The sequence below is a fragment of the Thermobia domestica genome, chromosome 2 (genome assembly GCF_964235325.1).
Source record: "Thermobia domestica chromosome 2, izTheDome1.hap1.1, whole genome shotgun sequence".
NCBI classification, from domain to species: Eukaryota; Metazoa; Arthropoda; class Insecta; order Zygentoma; family Lepismatidae; genus Thermobia; species Thermobia domestica.
Genome location: NC_137455.1, coordinates 281402703 through 281422620, shown reverse-complemented (window position 1 = coordinate 281422620; position 19918 = coordinate 281402703). Strand labels below are relative to the sequence as shown.

At 35.2% G+C, this 19918-nt stretch overlaps 1 protein-coding gene and 1 long non-coding RNA gene across 3 annotated transcripts in view; one reads left to right on the top strand and one right to left on the bottom strand.

The window, feature by feature from the left end:
* LOC145678528 (carnitine O-palmitoyltransferase 1, liver isoform-like) overlaps positions 1-19918 on the bottom strand; it is a 284824-nt gene that overhangs the window by 34924 nt on the left and 229982 nt on the right. For both annotated transcript variants that reach the window (XM_081748775.1, XM_081748776.1), the window contains 4 exons: positions 19352-19536; positions 12222-12361; positions 9441-9640; positions 3409-3562 (listed from right to left, as the gene is read on the bottom strand). In XM_081748775.1, coding sequence (XP_081604901.1) covers positions 3409-3562; positions 9441-9640; positions 12222-12361; positions 19352-19536 — 679 coding nt within the window. The remainder of the gene's footprint in view (positions 1-3408; positions 3563-9440; positions 9641-12221; positions 12362-19351; positions 19537-19918) is intronic.
* Positions 1-19918, top strand: part of LOC145678530 (uncharacterized) — a 229566-nt gene that overhangs the window by 204155 nt on the left and 5493 nt on the right. Inside the window, exons 3-4 of the long non-coding RNA XR_014130403.1 lie at positions 9757-9834; positions 16105-16167. This is a non-coding gene — a long non-coding RNA (uncharacterized LOC145678530). The remainder of the gene's footprint in view (positions 1-9756; positions 9835-16104; positions 16168-19918) is intronic.

Genomic DNA, 19918 nt, shown 5'->3' with positions numbered 1-19918 from the left:
CGAAGTATTTTATGAGTCTCTTTCTCAACTCTTTATTTAAGATCCCACAAAACAGTATTTTCTTTCTCCCAAAGGCTTCTTTCGTAATCCTCATCCTTGCTTATATCTCATGTTCGCACTTCATATGATAACTAATAATACTACTTAGGTATCAAAAACAAGTCACTTGTTTCATTTACTCTCCTCCTACTTCTATATTTGACACCCATCGATGGATTCATCTAACTCATGCAAATCATCAGCTAAAATCTTCAGTCGATCCTCTTTCCAAAGTATTTTTTTCTTAAAATACCCATAAATGTATTTTGTCGAAGTTGAAACAAAGTTTTGATCTTCACTTGAAATCGGAAAATTCATTCGGTTCGTGAAAATTGTTTCTCACAATTTTTACCTCCGAAATGAATTCCAAAATGAATACCTCCAAAAGTCAGGTTTTCCCTATATTATTAATTTAGAAGAAGCTGATTCTCGTATGAATTTCTGTTCGTTTGTTCATTGAAGATTAACATCCCTTTCCAGCACCAAGGCTATGAGACGTCAACCTACGGTTTAAGGTGGAATCTGAACTATCGTAATGCACAAATGCTTTCTCACGGGGAACTGAACCCGAAACCACGTGCACCAAAGGCTCACATGCTAGTCATCACACTAGCAGGTAGAGTTATTTCTTGCTTATGACATTCATACGAATTCTATGTTTCAAACTATAGGGTATACTAATTTCGGGCTGTATGTTCAGCATTTTAAAAGAAATACTAATAACAATAGAAAACTCTGAATCCACGCTATCTACTCTTTGAAGTAATATTTAGTACTCACATACAGGTAAACAACACTAATTTTACACCAATATTTTTGGTTTGTGAAATTTAACGTTTTATTTAAATAACCGAGGTTATTTCTTGATTACTTATTTCGGAAATTATAATATTACAGAAATTTTCCCAATTTCCCTCTCTTAAGAAGAAAAAATAATGGTAAAGCTCGTGTTTGGTTATGTTCAATGAAGAGCTTATATACTAAATTTCAGATTTCCAACGCCAAAGATTCCTCATAATGAGATTTTATATTATAGACGTTGGTCCCTTTTCTCTTAGAAGTGGTATTCTCTAAAACGCTGAAACATGTGTTCGGTTATTTTCAATGAGAAGTGTATATGTCGAATTTTCATCTATCTAACTTCAGAGATTTGTGGAGACTGTTTTATATACATCGTGAGAGACTTTGTTTCCTTATCCCTTGGTTTTGTGACAAAACAAGCATTCTGTCTAAACTTCACATTTCTAGTTATAATGATGCAGTCTAGGGGTTGGTAAAGGTATTAATCTACTCATTTATAAGACAGTATAATTTATAATACGGTAATAAGAAAAATAACACGAATTTTAATCCATTCATGTGATTTAATACCGAAATTTTCCTTTCTGAAGACGCCTAACGAGACAAATGAAACCTAATAAGTTAAAATTATTCTGCTTTCACACAGTATATGAGAAGCCTTGCACGAAAAGGATATAAATACAACTTTAATCAAAGTTATGTTAACTATAAGAAAATGCATAGTTAAGATTACATATAGTTAGCACTTTTCATCCAATTGTCAAATCTGTACCTAGTAGGAGGTGGTTCCTAAGTACGGCTAAAACTAAATTAGGAAGCTCTTACATGAGCTAGAGTTACTGATGAATTAAATGCAATGGTGATATATTATCAACACATGATTTATTACTTACATGCCTTTGCTCTACGCCCCTAAGGTCTATATGGAACAACATTTTAAAACAGAAAAAATATAAACGCAAGACTGGTGAAAAATGGAATAGGGGTTTCCTGTTGTTTTATTATCATCTTTCATATTAGGATACGTGAAAACAAAATAATTTAAAATGTGTATATCTATCTAATTGTTGGTTTTATAGAAAATGCCTATCTCAAAAAGTGGCTAAATTACAGAGTAATAATAGTCATGACTATATCTACATGGTTCTACAGCAGGGTGGTGACAAAATTTATATAGCACTCTGAAAACGGAAATTATTAGTATTTTTCGAATCAACAGGTAAATCATTAGCTATATTTTAACACATTTCGGCAGTCCGTCAAAAGGAGTCACTAACTGTGGTTCCATCAAGGTACTTGGTTTACAGTATAGAACAGCGTTTCCCAACCTTTTTCAATTTACGGCACACTACAGGTGTAACTTGAATTCTCGCGGCACACCCATATATATATATATATATATATATATATATATATATATATAATTACCGTGGTATTTTAATGTGATTACTAATTTCCTTCTTACAGAGAAGAAAGCTCGATCACTGATTTTCCCCCGTGCTAAATCATTATACTTATTTTTCATTCTAATTTTAAAATAGAAAACAATAGCAATGAAATATAGGACTCGGGTTTTTAAAAGTCCACTTTCTCTTTCGAAAACTGTATCTAACCTCTAACTAAAAGGGAAGATCACTAAATAACGAACAAATAAACAAATCTCCTATACTTTTAAAACACAAATGTAGGTAATTTGTATGCATGCTTGCTTTGTTGAATTTATTGAATGATATGTTAAAATTTCAAGTTACGAAATAGTCTGCAACAATAAAGAAGTAATAATGGTCATGACAATGATAAATACGTTTTTCAACATTAAAAATGTACAGAAAAGTAACACAGTATGAAATTTAAAATTGTAGATTTATAGTAGAGGTTCATAGTAATGTGAAATATAAATATACATTTTCCCCTGTCTTGCAATTTGGTTCGTATAGAATTAATAATTTGTTTCGATTTTTTCGCGGCACACCAGCGGCCCATTCGCGCCACACCAGTGTGCCGCGGCACACCGGTTGGGAAACGCTGGTATAGAAAGTCGTTAATTATATACTGGCTGGTCGTTCGATATTATAATACATTTAATTATTTTTCTATTTCCACGGTTGTCAACTGGGTATATTTAAAACATACATAGGATTAGATTCACTTGGTACATTTTCACATTTAAGCACTTGACCAATGTTTTTAGCATGTCAAAGTACTTATTAACCACTAATAACTTGCTCACATTTCTAGAGATAGCATTCAATACAGCTATCAGGATGGAGTATGATTTTGACTTCAGTTATTTTCCGTGATTCTTAAATTTCTTAGAACCAACAGAAATTTTTACTGAAACAAGAAATCAACATAGTTATCTCACTGAAATAAAAGTCAATATTGGCTATTTAATCAATACTATAGGCAATATAGATCCAAACAGACCAAATAAGTTTTCCTGAAATTAAAGCGAAGAACTTTAAAATGTTGATTTTTACCATAGTTTTAACACTAAGAAATAAGCATTTTGCCTAACATTTGGTATCTAATTATAACGTATCTTATAAAGATGATCCTAGAACATACCTTCAGAGCAAAGTCATAAGCTTGCGATATGGATTTCTGAAGTTCTACAGGAACCTCCCAGATCAACGGTTTTGGCAACCTATACCTTCCCTGAGTGAATCCGCGAGCTCTCGGCATACAGTTCCCTGAATCAGTGTATCTTTTCTGTAGAATTCTGAAAAGGAAAAAATATTGTATTACTATTATTATTTTACATTATATTGTATGTTTTTATTCAGTTACATTATATAAATTACTTAATTCCGAAGATAACAACAGGAGAATTGTTGAAACCTTAAGTTGCGAATATTTTTCGCTCCGTCTTCATTAAAATTATTCGTGGTACGTATTGTAGATAACTTGTACTAATTCTCTGCGTGACTCATAGTGAATAACACACTACGATAAACCAAGGGTGGCTCTATAATGTAGTCAAAAGTATCGTGGCTTCCCAATTAATACGATAAATTAAAACATGAACACTTATTTCTATATACGAATAAGGAATGATCGAACACAAATTTTTGTCCATGAGAGATTTGGCAATTTAACTTAAGTCGCAACTCCTAATGTAACTCTGTTCATGTGTTCTGGCATGGCTCTTTCTAGCGTCCGCTGGTGTTACAGGACAACTCTTTCAACGCCTATCCTTGTATCACACATTCTTCGTGACTGAGAAACTGGATATACGGTAAAACCTCTCAGTTCTCTATTGATCACGCACTGCATGAAAGGGAGAGATTTGTTCCGCTTTTTGCAGGGGAAAAGACTCACTCCTATGAGGGCCACTATTTATATCTTGACCCTTGGTAACACTGATTGTAGTTAGGTACCATTTTTTTGTTTGCATAAGACGTTTAACATTGTTGACCATAATGTACTTCAAATGTTTTGACAGTAGTTTTATTTGTGTTGTTTACGTTGATTTGAAGATTGCGTGACAACAGAAAACTAGAATTAACTCGTGAACATTTTCGTGCGATGATTTATTACGATTTTCGACGTGGATTATCAAGACACGAGTGCATCGATCAACTTACTTCCACATTTGGCGACGAAGTCCATCCTTTGCCACTGTGAAACGCTGCTATAACGATTTTACTCGTGGCCGCCATTCGCTCACTGACGAAATTCGCGAAGGTCGTCCAAAATCAGTTGTTATTCACAACACATTGATGCTGTGCAAAACCTAATAATGCAAGATCGTCATGTGACATACTGTGAGACTGAGGCACCCTATGCATTAGTTCCACCAGCATAAAAAAAATATAACATGATCATTTAGCTGTGAGAAAGATTTGTTCTCGTTGAATTCTACGTAATTTGACAAAAGCTCAAAAACAAGCTTGCGTCGATTGGTGCACACAAATGCTCAATAAATACTATGGCGGCGCTTCAAAAAATGTATATAAGATTGTAATAAGTGACGAATCATGCATATATGCATATGAGCCGGAACGTAAACAGTAGTTGACTGTATGGGTGTTTCAAGATGAACCAAATCCAACAAAAGTTGTCCGCGCTTGAAGTACATTGAAACAAATGGTCGCCCGTATTTTATGGTCATGTAAAGTCGCGGCCACCGATAAGCGTCCTTTACCCATACCCTTCGTAAGAAACAGCCCCTTTCGCAAATATGACCACAAGTGACCACAAAAATGTTTTCTGCACGTGCTGAGGGACAAGGTTGTCACATTTTTTTCTTGAAAATGTCTGAACACCATATGTTCTTCCTTCTAGAGAAAGCCATGGAGAAAACCGTAGTAGAAACGTATTGACTCGTGAACTGTGTAATAAAAAGTGATCTAAAAAAATGTTAAATGATCGAGTGCTAACAACATAATTCAAATAGGGCGAAAATACCAAAACTGAACACGAATTATTTATGAGTTCTTAAAAAGATATACTTATATACACTATTATATTTAAAAATTAAAAAAGATTATATCTAAAGTGACTTACTCATCAATACCTTACTCAAACTATTATAGATAGAAACATGAATTTATACAGAATATTCCTTTGCCAAAAGGCAAGGGCCAATAAAATAATTTTAAAAATATATGTCCTATAGGAGAGTGAAAGAGAGTTCGACTTTTTTTTCTAAAAATAGAATATATCATAAATTCTTGAAGTTAAGAAGATGGAACTAAGGGATAAATTCTTCATTAAAATTAACCGAAAACACATTTCAACGATTGCGAAAACTTCGCTCCTATAGGAGAAAAGAGGGGGTTTGTATTAATATTCAAATTTCCGATTATTTGTTTAGAAAATGCCGAATGTGAGGATTCGCTTAAGAAGGCGTAAAATTCAGCACATGCACTTATTAAAAAATTACAGGCCGCGACCTTCTTATTTTTCCCCCTCTTTTTTTTTCAAATTCCGTTCCTGAGAAGGGGAAATAGGGGTCAATTTCTGTAATATTATAATTTTAGTTCTATTAAAGAAATATCCTCAGGTAATTAGAAACAAAGATTAGTGCAAAATGTCAGCAAAATTGCAAATTTGATTAGCACTCGGTTGATAAATCTATCAGTACCGAAACTTAAAATAAAATTGAAAACAAGCTGTTGAGAATGATATCTGTAAATACTTTACTTTTTATTGAAATCAATGTCATTCAATCGAGTGCAAATATCTTACATGAAAACGTATCCTAAGGTTAGTAACGTGGGCTGGGTATATGGCTTCATCATTGAAGCCAATAAACTGGCGATATTAAATAAATGTTGTCTAGAATTATTTTATATTATTCCGATATGTGATTTCCTTTGATTAAAGTAAGGTCACTGGTTTTGGGACACGCAAAAACGATTTAACTCAGCCTTGACTAGTGTTGTCCACGAGACGAGACGTCTTGTTAAGTTTGAAGAAGTTTTGTCTTGCCTCGATTCTCAAATAATTCTTTATCCTCTTTTTCGAAAATTTTCTCGTTTTCTAAGTAATATTATATCCTTGACTTTTGAAAGTATTGTACTCAATTTTGCACTTAGTAATAAGGAAATTAAATGATTTAGGGATAAGTGTTGAATAATTAGCATTAATTAAAAAACATACGTATCGCCCGGATTTCTTAACCAATGTTCATATCGAAACCAGACCCTAGCTACGGGTAGCTAGGGTTTGAGCCTCTTTCAACCACTTTCAGCCTCCTGAAACTTTCATGTTTTGTTTCCTCTGCTTTGCTTCACTTCCAAGTACACGATTCTTTTATTTGTTACTTAGACTTCTCTGGCCAGAAGGACCAGGTTGCTTATCATCTGGTACCCCGAAAGAAATTAGACACTTCCAATCAGCGAGAAAATACGTAGACACCACCAGCATACTACAATCTCTTCGAACAAAATCTCAACGGAAAGTAGAGAACTAAAACTTATAGAAAACGCGCCCAGTCGATAGCCAGTCGGGAGACTTTGAATTTAGCACAAAGAAGTTGTCATAAAGTTTGTGGTCCCTTTGGAAGAAGAAAAAGCTAAACGTTGCCATACGTAGTACCTTCCTTTCCCTCGCCCCCTTTTCTCTCTCCCTCTCTTTCCCTCCAGTGTGTGTGTTCAAGCATTCAACTCGAGAGCGTATCTATCTCAAACTGTTTTCCTTTTAACAGAAAGAAGAAAAGAAAAAGGATCATTGACAAAAATTTGGCAACAGTTTGGGTTCAGTTTATTGCCCGTCAGTCAGTTTTCAAGGGAGAGGAAAACCAAACAGGACAGTATGAAAAGAAACCGCACAAGAGGGCGGCTTCCCTTTGTGAGCAAGTGGCTACCTATAGAGTGAGGCTACTATACCAACTGACAATTGTGAAAAACATTGATGGTCATAAACAATAAATTGAAGCGTTCTATAAGGAGTGAAATTTTTTGAGAAAGCATTCCAAGCTAAGATTTTCACTTCCTTCTCTTCGTTTCTTTAATTTTCAAAACACAAAAAAAGTTTTAACTTTTAAGTTCTTTTTGTGTTGTTACTCAATCGTGGATGAAGACATAAGACATACTGTCTGTCTTTTCTTTTTTTTTTTTTTTTTTATATAAACTTCAAAAAAATCATGCTTAAATTTACAAATATATGATTCAATTTATTATGGCTTGCAAAAATCGGAAAACTATAAAGGGAAATCACCCTACTACCTGCCTTAAGTTGTAAACTATAGCGCCAAAAGTTAGGCTCTTGCAGAAATTGAGAATAAATATTTACCTTTTAAGTGCGTAAATTTTTCCCTTTCAAACTTTTTTTTCTTTTTTTTTTTTTTAAATGTCATCCTGAAGAAAATAGAATCCGCTTTTAAAAAATGAGATACCTCGTTAGCTCATTTTCTCTACAGATCTTTTATGGGCAATAAATAAACATATCACTTTATCGAAAACTTTCGAATACTAACATAATGCAAGTTTAACTAAAAAATAAGTTTTTACTTCTGCTGTTCTGTTTAGAAATCTGGCATCATTGAGTCCTTCGCGACCTCCAGTGGAGTTTGCGGTTGCTAAGCCACAGGGAATAGAGGAAAGTCTTTCCTCTTCCTGGAAAAATAGTCGCTTATCCATTGCCCCGAGATTAGCAACTGTGCTTTTAGAGGAACGTAGAACGGTCAACTCTGAATGGTACACAACAATTGTTTGCTAGAAATCTTCGGTCAAATACGGAAAACAAACAAAGCGCCGTCGGATCATTCTTCATCAAGACAATGCGAGCTCACACATCTCGTCTAACAATCGACTATCTGAACACTCAAAAAATCGAACTGATGGGTCATGCGCCGTACAGTCCTGATTTTGCACCCAAGGACTTCTTGTTCTCGAATGTCAAAAATAAACTGCGTGAACAACGATTTTCGTCGGCGGAAGAAGCCGTTGATGCACTCAAAAACCATATTATGGAGGTGTTTCAAGAAGATTGGAAAAAATGCTTTGACAAACGGTTCGAACGAATGCAAAAGTGTATTGATCATAAAGGGGAATATTTTGAAAAACAATAAATCAATTTTCAATGACACATTACTGTTTTTTCACTGTTAGGCTCAAAATATAAATAGTGACTATCGTATTGTTTCAAGAAAGTTGGGAGTCCCGCAGCAAGTTGGGTTGGTTGTGGCTAGGAATCTCTTAAAGCTCCACTGCAAGCCAAGAGAAGGGTTAAGTTCCCAAAAGAGCTCTGCTGCAAGCTAAGTGGGAAGGAGGCATCAGAACTCCACTGCAAGTTAAGAGGCTTAAGTTAGGTTAAGGTTCTCTCAAAGCTCTACTGCAAGCTAAGAGTGGTGTTGACCAGCCGAAGACTGATACTAGTTGTGATCCTCTGAATTTTATAGCTGCTTCTGTCTAGCGGTGGCGCTGATGTTCCTCTTCCATCACATGATGAGTGGTGACACTGATTCCTGTCGTCTGTTTCTCACAGTGACCTGTAATAAATTCACGTGGTATTGTTTGTAAATAAAAGCACATGTTAATTGTTTATAAACAGCACCATGTACGGGATATTATAATATTTTTCCTGTAATATTTGTGTCTCACATCAGATTTTAAATAATCCATTCAAAGTATAAAAGCATTAGAGTCCTTAAAGCGAAAGGTGAGGTGCCGGTTCTGTCGTCACTGCTGATGTGACTTCTCTCTTGTAGAGATCTGGAGCTGCCACTGTTCTAAACCAGTGATTTCCAATCTGCGGTACGCAATTAAAAAAAAAAAAAAAAAAAAAAAAAAAAAAAAAAAAAAAAACTAATAATGGAGAGGAAAAGTACATAATAATAAAACTACGTTGTTACACGTCTAAAGTTTAAGATTAATTGAACATCAAGTTAAATAGCAGCAAACTGAATTTTCTTTGTCACTTACATGTTATAAAAATCTACTATCGATTTGTTATTTTGGTGAATAGTGGGGAATGGATTCAATACATTGCGTTGCGAAAACCACACTGCTCCCACGCACCTGTCAGGGTCGTATAATAATGAAGTAGTTAAGAACCACTGCCCTAAACGGTTGCTTCTTAACAAAAACAGATGTTGAAATCAAGCATTTTGTAACATTTATTCTCTAACATGTAAACAGAAAACAACTTACTCTTTACACAGCATATATTCCCACATGTGGCAACATACAGGGGCATCGGCCATGGAATGTTCTATATTGAGGCCAGCTTTGCCATTCTTAAAGACTATCAGATGTCCGCATTTGTCAAACCACAAAGATTTACCGTCGCCATGTAACAGCCATTTACCCCTCATGGATAAGTTTGGAGGAGTATAATCTGACAACACAAGCTATAAATGAAAATAAGTCTGTTATTCGTTATTAGTGTTATTCACATATTAAGATTATTACCAACATACAACCGTAACAAAACAAGTAAGCAATTAGCATTATTACTTTCTAATAGGGAGATTTCCGCATTCGAATCCTGTCATCGCCCGCCGTTTAGACTACAGCCCATTAAATGAATGCCTGAAAGATACCGGTAAGTATGTAGATATTATTATTATTATTATTATTATTATTATTATTATTATTATTATTATTATTATTATTATTTTCGGTGTAGAACAAAACCTCACACTGGCTACATTTGTAACTGTCTTAATAAAAATACACTGTAATTTCAATGAAGTTTCGTACAATATTCTTTGGATTATATTAGCAAGTAGATTACTATAATGGTTGAGGGTGCTATGAAACTCCTCGTTCGCATATTAAGGCTTTAAAGATGTTTGTAGAGTCTACGGTCCTATTCGACAAAATCTATTCTTAGAAAAAGAGGAATTCGTAACATATTATACTTACTGTACCATCAAAAACATCATAAACAATAAATATGAAATTTACACAATCTCAGTACTTATTTACTGCTCGATAAATTAGGAAATGATGGCAAATTCCATAAGTCGTTACCACGAACCATAAGTTGAGAAACAATACCTAGGTTAATTTTTACACGTAGTCACAATGAACATTCTAATGTGTAATATCTGAGAACTTCAGTATTTCTTCGTAATATAACTCCACTGCTAGTTCGTTCAGAAACATAATTATCTACTCCTTTCACCTGAGCTTTACTTGCAGTAGCAAATCTAGGTATTTTCAGTTGGTTCGGATATGGCCACAAAATGTCTTTATATTGGTCACGTAAGGCCGAAAAGCATTATTTAGAGCAAATATTCAGGGAGGGGTATCGTTGAAAAGGCTTAATACATATTTTTAAAAAATCAAATACATGAGGAGTGTTTTTAAGTAAGCATCATTTTGAAATTCGGCTGCAGTAGTGATGCAGTCGGCATCCCGCGCTTGTCATTCGTAGTCCACAACCGGGAACCTGGAGATACAGAATATTCCCGAGGCTCCTTCCCCGGAAAATTTTGAAAACTGACCCTTCTAAGTGCGCTTTTAAGTATTTTTAAACGAAAATGGAGTTTCTTCCTTTTCATTTTTAATGTAAAAAAATCTTGAATGAAAAGTATGGTGGCGTAACTAGTAAGGTTCAAGGACTCTACCATTGTATCCTAGTTCTCTTCACGCCATTTTGAACGCTAATCTTTGGACTTTGAGATTTTTAAAAGGAAAGACAGCAAATGTAGCCAGTTAAATAGAACAAAATGAAAGCGTTTTATTTTTGTATAATAATAATATATAAAGCAAATGTAGTTAGTTAAACAGAACAAAATGAAAGCGCCTTATTTTTGTATAATGATAATATATAAAGCAAATGTAGTTAGTTAAATAGAACAAAATGAAAGGGCCTTATTTTTGTATAATGATAATATATAAAACAAATGGAGTTTGTTAAACAGAACAAAATGAAAGCGCATATTCTTGTATAATGATAATATATAAAACAAATGGAGTTTGTTAAACAGAACAAAATGAAAGTGCATATTCTTGTATAATGATAATGTATACATTATAGCAAATTGAAACGAAAGGCTTGTTTGTAATTCAAAAATTAAAGTCTTCGTGATACAAGAAATGTGAAAAATTTTAGCTGAAAATAGCATGGAGAAACGATTGTTCAAATTTCTCATTTAAAAGCAATCGTTACCTCGTCCACAGAAAATTCCTGGTAAAGGATTTTGTCACTTTTGATCCTCAGCACGACAATTACAGAATTTTACGTGTTTCCGTTCCTGGTAAAGCCTCTGCTCAAATTTTATATCCTCTTTTCCCTATCCTCTCCATAAAAATATAGGGTCCTACTATCATTTAAGAAATACGGCAACAGATTATAATTTTCCCTCTATTTCTCTGTTTCCTTCTGTTTTCTTCTTTCTTTTCTTATTTTCCTTCTCTTTTTTATGTGTAAGTGCTGAGCACCCCAATAAAAATTCTGGGCGGCTGCTCTAGCACCAGAGCAATCCCGGACTCAGCGTCCCTGTTGATGTTACAAAAAGACGTAAAGCAAGATAATAATTAATTTTTATTAATTTCAGGAATTTATATGAACACCAGGCTAGCTCCTAACAACTTCTACAGTCATAAGACTCAAGAGCTTATATGAATGGAAAAACTTTGCGAATGTAGAAATACAGTAGGATTAAATGGACTATCAGCAGAATGAGAAAGAGCACAGAAATACACACGCTTCAATGTTGAGGGTGACTGCATGAACAAAGTAACCTATGATGTACATAGATGTAAAATACAAGATGTTTAGGAATCTCTTTCAGCTTGAGAATGGGTATTATTTTTTAAATGACCATTATTAATATATATATATATATATATATATATATATATATATATATATATATATATATATAAACTGTAAACCATATCAAAGAACTAAGTCTAAAGACAAATTCGCAGATTAAAAGTAAAGGAAATGTTACTATATTAGTTTAATATTATACTTACAATGAAAACTGCTTTTTCTATGTAGTCAAGCGTTTGTTTATTAATACCAGATGAAAAATGCTGTTTCTGAATTCTTGCCCACTGGCTTCTGGGCAGGGCAGTAAGAGCAGATATTCGACGAGATTCTTCAGGTACATCATCTAAAGGATTGAAATAAATTTGCTTTAAGTTGTTCAGCACTGAGAAACAATTTTTATTTTTGCGGACACATTAAACAATATAAAACAGTACAGCAATCTCTTACACACGAAGATTATAACAGTTAGCTCGTGCCTAAGTGATTAGTGTTATTACCTTCGGCGTAGGAGATTCGAGTTTGATTTCCAATGGAAGGTCATTTATTTCGACCCCACATTAAGCTGTAGGTCCACATAATATATAGTCTCGGTGCTGGAAAGCTACGGTAAACTTTAAGACAAACACCGAAAAGTATATACAAGAATCTTAACCAATTTCTTCACAAATGACAATGGCCCTTCGTGACCAAATGTCCAGCACGCATGCTTTCTCCCGAGTGGTCCAGAATTCAATCCCTGGTCGAGGCACTTTCCTCGGATAAAAAAATTTGAACAGTGTTTCGGATCATATTTTAAGCAGTAGGTCCCGTCTCACGTAGCCTCGGTAGTGAAAAGGACTTAACTCCAATTATTCATGAAACGTAACTTTTTACAAATAATGTTAATCTAAAATTTACTTAGTAAGCGTCTATATTTTACAAATAACCTAACAGTTTTGACGAAAACCCCTGTAATTATTGACAGTTGCAATCACATCACTTGTTATAACATAAACTTGAACATTCCTCCGTCGAAGCTATACGGTTATTTGTACAATTAGACTCTTAAAAGTTATGCTTTTGATTATTATTCAATTATGAGTCCATTGATTCCTTTAAGCGAATGTTATAGTCTGTTTCTTTTAAGCATTCAACTTTAACATCGAGGAAGGAAGGCACGGTGACTCAGTGGTAGTGCGCTTACCTCTGGTCGAGGGGTCCCTAGGTCGATCCCAAGTCATAGGAGTTTGTGTTGGACAACATAGTATTCATGGGTTTTCTCGGGCTACTCACGTTTCCTTTCACATTTTCACCCCACAAAATGTAAGGCATGTCCCACTGAAAATGGGACTGAGGTTGGAGCGCTGTTATTCCCAGTGGTAGAACTTTGCGATTTCCTTGGTAGATGGCAGTGCATGTCAGGAGAAATTTGACATACAGTGGATAGGGTCTGTGTGTTGTTGAGTGCAACAGAAGCGAGATAACAGGTAACGAGCGTGCCATGGATTCCTCCAAACAGGCTCAGCGCGTAGTAATCCAATTTTTGTCGGCAGAAGGTGTTAGTGGAACTGACATTTACCATCGAAAGAAGGATGTGTATGGGACTGAGTGTATGTCATGTACTGTAGTGTTTAGATAGTGTAGTGAGTTTCGTCATGGACGTGTTGAGTACAGCGGACATGCCACGACCAGGTCAAGCACATGTGGTCATCACGGATGAATCAATTGCTGCAGTGGACGCCCTTGTGAGAGAGAATCGTCAAATAACCACCCAGGGGATTGCAGACAGCTTGTTTATGAACAAGGGAACTGTGAACACTAATCTTCATGAACATTTGAAATACAGCAAGGTTTGTGCACAATGGGTCCCAAAACATCTCACTGAGGACCATAAGTTTTTGCGCATGGGTGTTTGCTTCCAGCATTTACGGCGTTACCGCACAGAGGGAAACAACTTTCTGTCCTGAATTTTGACTTGTGACGAAACCTGGTGCCATTTCTTCGATCCGGCAACGTAGAAAATGAGTATGGAATGGCGACATTCCGGTTCTCCTCGCCCAACAAAAAGTCATTCCTCAATTCGAGCAGAGAAAATGATGCTGTTTATTATTATTATTATTATTATTACGAGAATGGCCCCTTGATATGGACTAGTTGGAAACGGGAGGTACAGTTAATGCAAACAGATACTGCGATACCTTACGCAAACTGAAAACAGCCATTAAAAATCGCAGACGTGGCATGTTGTTAAAAGGGGTTATTCTGTTGCAGGATAATACCCGTCCTCATGTGGCACACGTGTGCAAAGATCTCCTGCAGCACTTCGGGAAGTCCTGGGAAGTTCTCCAGCTCCCCCCTTACATCCCTGACCTGTCGCCCCGCGATTTTTCGGTTCACGGGCAACGATGAGGTCCGAGAAACAGTTGAAGAATGGTTCCGCACGCAATCCACGACTTTCTTCGCTGACGGTATCCATCATCTCGTGGATCAATGGGACATCTGTCTCAACTACCTAGGTGATTATGTATAGACAGTATTGTTACACAGATCTTGTCCCCTATGTAACACTTCTCAATTTATAACATACCTATGCAGTAGCGTAGCCAGGATGTGTGTTTGGGGGGGGGGGGTGCTGTTATACATATAGAGAAATTACAAACAAAAAAATATATAAACATAAAAAAATATAAAAAATTACAAACATCAAAGTACCAAAGTACATTGTTGGACCTTTTTGGGGGGCCCCCCTTCCCTACGCCACTGTACCTATGCATTACAATTAAACCTTTGCTTAAATGTATCAGTCCCATTTTCATTTGGGCATGCCTTATACTTCATAACCATTCAATTGCATTAATTATCCATCTTTTTTAGCCCACAGGGCATACTGTGAGACGTAAAACTACATTTTAAAAAATTCAACAAGACAGGCAAAACGATGGTCAACAGTGTCATTCTAGCAATAACATACGGACAAGTGTCCTGGAAATAGATGACCAATAAGGCTGTCGTGCACACTGTCCTTGGAAAATGTTTATCTCTGACACAAAAAGTTTGAGCTCAACGCTGTATGAGCAATAAATGCTGCATTATTGGCGAGCAAGGCGATAATATTATTGCGGTTCCCGTTACTGCACGTCCGTCTAGCACATACTTAATGCTAAAGGTATACTATATCATAATCTGAAACGAAAAATGTCTTTGAACATTGAACTGTTAAGTTGAGTTGATTTTGAGTTTACCGTCCCTTTCAGCAGCGACGCTACTGAATAATGTGGAATCCAAACCACAGGAGCTCCCGCCGGAAATCGAACCCGGATCTCCCACGCCAAAGGCGCGCACGCTAACCGCTTAGCCACGAAGGTGGTCAAACACTGAACTGTGATTTAAGATTATTTACGAATTAAATAATAAAATATCAGTACAATAGAAGCCAATCAGTATGTCCTGAAATATTTCGATATTTAAATTGAAAGAACACAATACCGTATTTACTAGAATATAGTCTTCCTGATAAACATACATAGTTAATAATAACAGTATCACATTACAATAACGTATTGATAATGTACAATTCTATTATCGGTAAGTTTTCAATTCATAGCACTACATGTAAATTTTAGCATAGAATTTTTCAGAATGGATAGAAATGCTACCGTTAATTATCTGAAAAGATACTTCTTACAAGTCACCGGTTTCGCAGTCAATGATGAGCCTTTGGCTTTTTGGAAGTTGTATGAATATTCTATACTGATCTTATAGGGATATTTGCATTGCATAATAAATGGATTCCCAAAATTAACCCAAATTTTTAAAGGGGCGTTTACATTGGAGCACATATAGTAATACAATCAGATAATTACCATCTGATTTTCATCATAGAAATAATAAGAAAATAATGAATTTTGAGAGTATCTTGACTTCTATATTAAGACAGAACTATTTGAATGTAAGAAGCTTCTTGTTTGTTTGTTTTTGCTTTTAGTTAACAGCTACTTAAACATAGTTAGAAATCAACAATGCTTATATACTGTTAGCTCAGAATACAAGATGAGCCAAAGTCACGAAGGAATTATAACTGTGGGTAACTTTTTTATTTATTATTAGTTTCCATTGATATTTCACCAAGGATGGAAGATTGTTTACACTTAGTGCGGAATATAATCTCAGGTAAGTGCCCGTCATTATGGGTCTCACAATTACAAATACGTGGAAAAAATACTTCATCTTCAGGAATAGAGGAAAATCTTTTCACCTTATATAATGGTGTCTTCCCGTTGTGCCTACTTCCCGTTATGCCTACAGGCCCTCCAGCACTTTGTAGAAAATATTTTTAATGATCTTATCTGTAGGCAGAACGGTAATTCCCGTTGTGCCTACTTCCCGTTCTGCCTACTCTTTCGAGACGGGGAATTCTGTGCAGGGAGGGATCTTTTCTAGGGATTTTTTCTTTAGTAATTCTAATAGATTCTGTAAGAAGAATAACTATTCCTTTAAATTTCATCATATATTTTAAATGTTATCTTACTTGCTCTTCTCAGAAAAAATGACTAGGTACAGTTTTGTTATTAGCAGCGTTATTCACGTCTACTTTAGTAGAGATGTGTTTTTTTAATACTTACAGAGAAATGGAAAATTAATTGATTCAGTTACAAGAAAATAAACTTATTTCGGTCTAATATCAAGTAATTTCACAACAAAATTTTATTCAGTTTTCCAGTAGTTCATCTCCAACATTCTAAGGCTCGCAGTACGTAATAGGTGCTACAGTTCACATCCTCAAAATATATTTGGCCATATATTAAACAAACAATGCAAGAAGATGCATAATTCGGTCTCTTTTCTTTTTCTAAAAAAAGCCTTTGACTTTGAAAGAGCGGTAATCAATGCCGTTACTGGTGTTTTTCCGGATGCAGCCATTCGTGGGTGTTTCTTCCATTACACCCAATGTTTATGGAGGAAAGTTCAGTCATTGGGGTTGTCCACTTTTTATGAAGAAGACAAAGAGGTCAGGAAGTGGATAAGACGTGCTGCTGCACTACCACTTGTGCCAGTGGAGCAAGTGGGTGACATGTTCCTGCATCTCCAGGAAAATGCCCCGGAAGTACAAAACGCAGAGAAGTTTCATGACTATTTAGTCGAAACATGGCTGGACGATGCAGACGCCATTTTCACAAAGTAAGTACGATATAGTAGTTACCTTATTTTCTACGCTATTTCACTATCTGTTTTTCGTTTGATTTTTTTTTTTTTTCAAATATATGTGGTTTTCGTTTGGGAAACGAAATCTACGTTAGCAGTGATTAGTATTTCATATATAGGCCTACTCATTCGGTCATTTTAGTCCTTTATGTTTTTCCATTAGTTTCGTTTGTCATTGTTGTATTGCCTATGTGTTCTACAATTGTGAGCTCAGAAGTGTCTGGATATGAAATGGTGCATAGTGTCTTTAATGGAGTGTGGTAAGCGTAATTATTATTCTCATTCCATAAAAAATCATTTCTGAGATCTGCATGCCAATACGAAATTTTAATCTGCTCATACCAGAGATCTGAAATTAACTCTATACTAGTGTAATGATTACAAAACTGAATACTTATAAATTTACCGTGTTACTAACAACAAACAACAGACGTTATCCTTAACGTTATCTACGACAGACGTTAACATGCAACTTCCAATCGTTGTTGAATGTCTATTGTCAAGCTTTGATTTGTTTTATGTAATTAATGTTTCTCTCTTTTCCAGAGATATATGGAACCAATATGATAATGTTGAGGGAAGAACAAATAATGTTGTAGAGGGCTGGCACTCTAAATTAAACAGAAAACTGACAAGAGAACATCCAAATATTTTTACATTTGTACAGCTGTTGCAGCAAGAACAGAGTGAGAATGAAGCTTGTATGCTGATGTTGGAGGTAGGAAAAAAGCCGAAGGAACCAAAGCTGAAATATAAGCGAATTGAACAAAAAATAAAATCATTGAAGGCACGTCTGGAATCACATGTAATAGACTTGGTGGCTTACACAGATGCAGTTGCATACTGTTTGCATTTAGAACAGTGATGGTGAGATGTTTTAAATATATTGGCTATATTAACGATATATGGTATTAACATTGACGATATGTAGTATTTACATTGACAATATAAGTATATGTAACATTGCATGTAGTATAGAATCGTGTTAGAAGACAAATTACCTGTTAAGGTAATGCCAAAGAAGGAGCAGTGATGTAAAAGACAAAGGCTCTTTTTTTTTCAAAAGGGCCGCCTTATGCATCCTCTTGCATTGTTTGTTTAATGTATGGCCGAACATGTCTTGAGGATGTGAATTGTGGCACTTTTTAGTACTGCAAGCCTTAGTATGCTGGAGATAAACTACTGGAAAACCGATTAAAATTCGGTTGTGAAATGAATTGATATTAGCCCGAAGTAAGTCTGTTTCGTGTTCGTTTCAGATACAATGTCAAACGGGTTACTGGCAACTGAATCAATCAATTCGAGGAAAGAGATATGATGGAGACAAACACTCTTTTTAAAGGCCGCCTTATGCATCCTCTTGCGTTGTTTGTTTAATAGTTGGCCAGACATGTCTTGGGGATGTGAACTGTGGCATTTTTTAGTACTGCAAGTCTTAGCATGCTGGAGGTAAACTACTGGAAACCCAAATAAAATTTTGTTCTGAAATTGCTTGATATTAGATCTTTTTTTTTTTTTTTTTTTTTTTTTTAATGTTTGTTTCACATACAATGTCTAACATTCTTGCAACTGAGTCAACCAATTTTCCATGTATGATGAAACTTGTAGAGGTGGTGGTTGTTTTTACAGAAGCTTTTAGAAATACTAAAGAAATATTCCCTACAAAAATTCCTCCCTGCACATAATTCCCCGTCCCGAAAGAGTAGGCACAACGGGAAGTAGGCACAACGGGAATTACCGTTCTGCCTAGAGATAAGATAATTAAAAATATTTTCTTTAAAGTGCTGGAGGGTCTGTAGGCAGAACGGGAAGTAGGCACAACGGGAATGAACCCGTTTTTAAGAGGTCACTTTTATCATAATTTTTGGAAGTAAGGATTGAACTTATTTATTGTAAAATAAAGGTTATCTCAGAAGAAAGTAAGTCATCTACATGCTATCAGTTTAGAAGTGCAGTTAAAGACATTGAAAAAGAAGCCAAAGAGCTTCGAAACATGTTTTGAGAAGTTTTTGCTTCTCGAATACAATATAAGCTCTTTTTACCTTTACAATATTCACTACGTATTCTATAGCTTCCATTAGCAAGTAATTATATTTATTCAAAGTAGCAGTATAAATATGCTATAAAAAAAGAACTTTATAAACATACAAACCTTTATACTTTTCAGAATGATTTACAATCCAGTTGAATTGTTCCTCCAAGTTATGAGGAGCTATTATCTGATTCTTGGAATCAAATACATCACAGCTATAATAAATACCATTTGAATATACTACAATATGTCGCGATTCTGACGAATCAAAATGCACTAGTTCATCAACATCCTCCTTCGGTCTCCTGAAACAGATAAAGAAAAATAACTTACTATTAATGTTTTACTTTAAGTACTTTAATCTTCTCCATTCTGTATATTCGTCTCAAGCATTACAAAATTCCCGTAGATAGATTAATAAATTGTATAAGCTATGCAAGAATGCGTTAATAATGTACGAGTACAGATAACAGGGTATGCACTTTAAACGTAAAATGAAATGAAATCTTTAGGTTTTACGTTCCACGGTTATGCCAGCTAGGCTAAACGACACGGTAATGATGAGAAATTCAGGAAATGGTGAAATAAAGAAAATGGGAAGAAACTGGAGAACCCCGAGAAAACCCACGTATACGGTGTTTGTCCACCACAAAGCTTACTTGGCGCGAGCTGGGATTGAACCACGAA